The sequence below is a fragment of the Gossypium hirsutum genome, chromosome D12, assembly GCF_007990345.1.
Source record: "Gossypium hirsutum isolate 1008001.06 chromosome D12, Gossypium_hirsutum_v2.1, whole genome shotgun sequence".
In the NCBI taxonomy this organism is placed as follows: Eukaryota; Viridiplantae; Streptophyta; class Magnoliopsida; order Malvales; family Malvaceae; genus Gossypium; species Gossypium hirsutum.
Window position 1 is genome coordinate 54,602,262 of NC_053448.1, and position 4,785 is coordinate 54,607,046.

Here is a 4,785-nt window from a genome sequence, read left to right on the forward strand (position 1 = left end):
TCATTACTATGAATTTATGTTGCATTATCATTATTCATTAAGCATGATATTTTTTAACCTTTTAGCTGTTTTTTTATATCATACCCGAATAAATTAAATACACAATATTTTAAATGTTATATTCGTTTTCGCACAATGCATAAAAAAAAAGAGATTTTTAAAAGATTAATTTTTATTATTTTGGAATTAGAAAGATCGTGTTCTAATTTACGGAATATGATTTCTTTCTAAAACTGACATAATCAAACATCTTTCAAAATAAATAAAAAATTTTAGCATTTGTTCTCGTTTTCGGGATCCAATGCATTATGTCCTAACTTACAGGACATAATCCCTTCTTCTCGATTTAACTCAAAATAAGCCCTTTTTTCGTAAAAATTGATTTAATTAAATGTTTTAACAAAAAATCGTATTTTAAAGTCTCCTCAAATTTTCAATTTTTGACACTAAGACATCGAGTAATCAACTAGGTACCAATTTTGAGCGTTATGAGGGTGCTAACCCTTTGTCAAGCGTAAATTTTCAATTTTAAAGACTCCCGAACTCGTTTTCCTGGATTTTGTAGACCGGAAATCATTATTTTAGTAAATTAAACCTTTTATTAAAATGATCAAATTATGAGGTGATCCGATCACACCTCATAAAAAAGAATTGGTGACAATTCTCATTTTTCGTGTTAAAAAAAAGGGTTTCGACAGTGATAATGAAGGCCAAGAGAGCTCTACGTGCGTTAAAAGGGCTAGTGAAGTGACAAGCTTTAGTGAGAGGTCACAACGTGAGAAAGCAAGCCAAGACGACGCTTCGTTGCATGCAAGCACTGGTTAAAGTTCAGTCTCGTGTTTTAGACCAAAGAATGAGGCTCTCGCACGACGGTTGCAGCCAAAAATCAGCATTTAGCGACACCAACAGTGTATGGGAATCACAGTATCTACTAGATATATCGGATAGAAGATCAGTAGTAAGTGTTGTAAGCCTTTTGTTTACGACTTTATGTGTGGTTTAAAGATTCAGTTTCTTATTTGCGTTGTTTGTATGTCTGTGTGTGTTCTAGTCGAGAGAAGGAAGTAGCATGGCAGATGATTGGGACGAAAGGCCACACACAGTTGAAAAAGTGAAAGCTATGTTACAACATAGGAAAGAAGCTGCTTTGAAACGTGAAAAGAGCTTGTCACAAGCACTGTCACAACAGGTTCATATTCTGTCTTTAACCATGTCTTGTTGTATCATACTGTAATGATTCATATAAACCAATTTGACTGTAAAATGGATGAGGAGAGCTCGAAGGAGTCCATCAATGGGGGCACAAGATGAGTGGCTTGATCGTTGGATGCCTGCTAAACCATGGGATAACAGAGGAAGAGCTTCAATGGATCAAAGAGATAATGTCAAAACTGTTGAAATGGACACTTCATAGCCTTATTCATATTTAGCACCAAATTATAGAAGAAAAAATTCAAACCATTATCACCAAAGGCCTAGTTCACCTCTCCATAGGGCTCAACACAATGCATAACCTTTCCACCCTTCTCCAATTACACCCTCTCCATCGAAAACGCGTCCGGTTCAAGTACGGTCTGCGAGCCCTCGTTGCGTTAGGGAAGACCGAACCTCGTTTTTATCATCACAAACCCCAAGTTTAAGGTCCAATTATTATTAAACAGGTAGGGTTAGTACTCAAGCTAGTACTAGTATAAACAATGCTACTACATTGCCTAATTACATGGCAGCAACAGAGTCTGCAAAGGCTAGGATTAGGTCTCAAAGTGCACCAAGACACAGGCCATCGACACCAGAGAGGGACCGTATCGGTTCAGCAAGGAAAGGCTATCATTTCCCGTCCCAAAACCGTACCGAGTTTTAAAAGCGTAAGCGGATCGCAATTCGGATTGGAACGACAGTCTAACTATTCATCTTGTTGTACTGAGAGCCTTGGTGGTGAAATGTCACCATCTTCAACTAGTGATCTACGAAGGTGGTTGAGGTGATCCCATCGATGTAGCTGTTGGTTTTTACTAGTTTTATAGTGTGTTTCCATTGTTGATTTTACCAATTCTTGGTTGAAATTCAAGCTTTATAAGTGAGGCAGCTGCGATGAACCCTTCCTCGCTGGGATCTTTCATGAGATTCATAACCAAATTGAGTGTCTAATACTATAAAGTAACTCTGTAATTCTGTTTTGTCATAACTTTTTAATATATTAAAGCTTATCATCTTTTCCATGTATGGTATTCAAGTTTGGTAAGTTTCCACCCCCATGAAGATATTGCTCAAAATTTCCCATCTTTATTTTGATTCAAAATAAGGATAATTTTATCGTTTTCATCTGTTTTACTGTTTGAAATTATTCAGGTGACACCATTGCTTTATAAACAATGATAGATGTTAGAGATAGGGCAGGAGCCAGTAGAGATGCTGTTGATGGGCTAAGATGATAGCTACTTTTTATTATCTTTTATCATGTCCATTAAAAGAGGGGGGGGGGTAGGCTGAACATGATCTCAATAATGAAGAGGAAACTGAAACAGGGCATGTGGTATGTTTTTTCTTCTTTTTTTTTATGCCATTGACCCTCATTGGTCACTGCCAGTCTTATCTTTCACAGAAATTCAGAATAACAATAATGAAGGGGAAATGATTTTCGATGGGGTTTCGGGTTGTGAGATAAAAAGGTACTTGTGCTTCTTTGGGGATGTTTTATATGATATGATATGATTGCACCTATTGCCAGTCTTTTATCTTTTGCAGGTCTTTCATATGGTCTTGGGTTTCTGATCTGTAGATGCCTTTGTAACTTGGGAGTTGTAGCTTTCTCTTTCTACATGTGAACAAAAATTAATATTTTTCGTTTTATTACTTGAATTTCAATTTGAGAATTAAGTTTATTGTAATTTTAAATTTAAAAAATAAAAAATTTGATAGTGTTACATTATGAAATTATACCACATCAAAATTTATGTGTTATATTTAATATTTTAATAATTGTATTTGTAATTGAATATGTTAGACCATCAATTTCTGATTCAGTTAGTCTTATTGTTAAATCAATAATAATTAAAATTTCATAAAAATCTAAAAATATAAAAATTTATTAAATCGGTTCTACTTGTTTAATTGTCAATTTTGTCCCGATTTTTTATTTTACCAATTTCAAGTAGTTTTCAAGTCAATAGGTTCAACCCTTTTGTTCGAACCATTATATCAGTCAATTCTTAGTACGTCTGATTCGGTCCTATTTCGATAGCACTGATCATATAATTAGGTCTTGACATATTAATCCATGTTCAAGTGTTAAAATAGAAAAAAAATGCATTTATAAAAACAAACCTAATTATCAAATTCAAGAATAAAATATATTATTCCTATTAAAAACATTCTTAAAATTCAAATTAAATTTAAAGTATAATCCAACCGTGAAACAAAATTTTTTAATCACTCACAAAGTTTAAACTTTTATAGTTTTATTTAACAGTATCGAGTTTTTTTTTTCCCAATTCGACCCAACATGTTTTATTTTTGCTATGGGACTTAAAAGCAATGCATTGACAGCAAGCGTTGGAAAAAAAAAAAAAGGAACATTTATCAGACAGCCAGCCCCAGGAGACCCCACATCTGTGGTAGCTACAATGCTTATGATAGTTACATCTTAGAATCTACTTCAAATCACTATTGCTTGATTTGGGTCTTAGATTTTCCCCTTTTTTAGAAAAAGATAAAGAGAAAGTCCGGATATCTCGAAATATAAAAATGTCACATTCAGTAAGTTAGGACACGACACCTCGTATTTTGAGAGTAAGCTTGCCTTTATTTTTTATTTAAACCTTATATTTATTTCAATTTTAAAAGGATATCTGATTATTTAGTATCACAAACAAAATTGAAACTCAGTAGGTTAGGACACGACTTCTCGAATTTCCAAATACGAAATATTGCCTTGTTTTGAAATTTTAAAAGTATATTTTAGCTATTTGGTTGAACAAAAAATCGAAACCCAGCACGTTAGGGCACGTTTTCTCGATTTTCCAAACGCAAAATATTGTCTTATTTAGGAAAAATTTTCTTTTGATGTATGGTAAAATATGTATAGCAAAACAATAATGAATATGATGGTGTAAAAATAACACGAGTAATAGCAACGAAAATAAGATGATAAAAGGGACAAATCAATAACATACAAAGTGGCAAGTACATAGGCAAATAAAAGTTGAATCCTTCTTTCTAAATAATAATGAAAATGTAAATAAATAAATAAAGAATAGATGTAAAAGACGTATACATGAATGTATACAAAATTACGAAAATATGAAAAATCTGCATGTATACATACTTTAAAATCATCAATTATAAAAATGTGTGTAATGATGTATATATATGTATATGTATATGTATATAAAAAATGTGAAATGTTTAAAATATAAGAGTATGTGTATACATGTATATTTATAATAATAATAAAAAGTGCGTATGTATATGTTGTAGAAATGTATGCATGTTTATATATATATGTGCTTTGAAATTATAAAAATGAAAAAACATTTATATGTATGTATATATATGAGTTATAAAGTATACATGCATGTATATACATGTATTATAAAAACGCATGTATATAAGTGTACACATATGTGTATATATATAAGGTATATAAATAAGTATGAAAATTTATATATACAAATAAATTTAAAAAATATGTACGTATGTATATATATGACAAAATGTAAGTATGTAAATATACAACAAAATTTGAAACTAAAAATGACATAAATAGGTAAATCATAACAATAATAA

The 4,785-nt window shown here is 31.6% G+C and overlaps 1 protein-coding gene across 1 annotated transcript; it reads left to right on the forward strand.

Moving 5' to 3' along the window:
- Window positions 1-717: 717 nt before the first annotated feature.
- LOC107946600 (protein IQ-DOMAIN 1-like) lies at window positions 718-2,217 on the forward strand. Its single transcript, XM_016881000.2, has 3 exons — window positions 718-958; window positions 1,052-1,189; window positions 1,268-2,217. Exons 1-3 carry the CDS (start codon window positions 809-811, stop codon window positions 1,412-1,414), a joined length of 435 nt encoding a protein of 144 aa, XP_016736489.1. The 5' UTR covers window positions 718-808; the 3' UTR covers window positions 1,415-2,217.
- Window positions 2,218-4,785: the final 2,568 nt, after the last annotated feature.

Coding starts and splice junctions, on each gene's coding strand:
- LOC107946600 (XM_016881000.2), top strand. CDS start 809: ATGCAAGCACTGGTTAAAGTTCAGTCTCGTGTTTTAGACCAAAGAATG. Junction 959..1,051: donor TATCGGATAGAAGATCAGTA/GTAAGTGTTGTA, acceptor TGTGTGTTCTAG/TCGAGAGAAGGAAGTAGCAT. Junction 1,190..1,267: donor CACAAGCACTGTCACAACAG/GTTCATATTCTG, acceptor ACTGTAAAATGG/ATGAGGAGAGCTCGAAGGAG.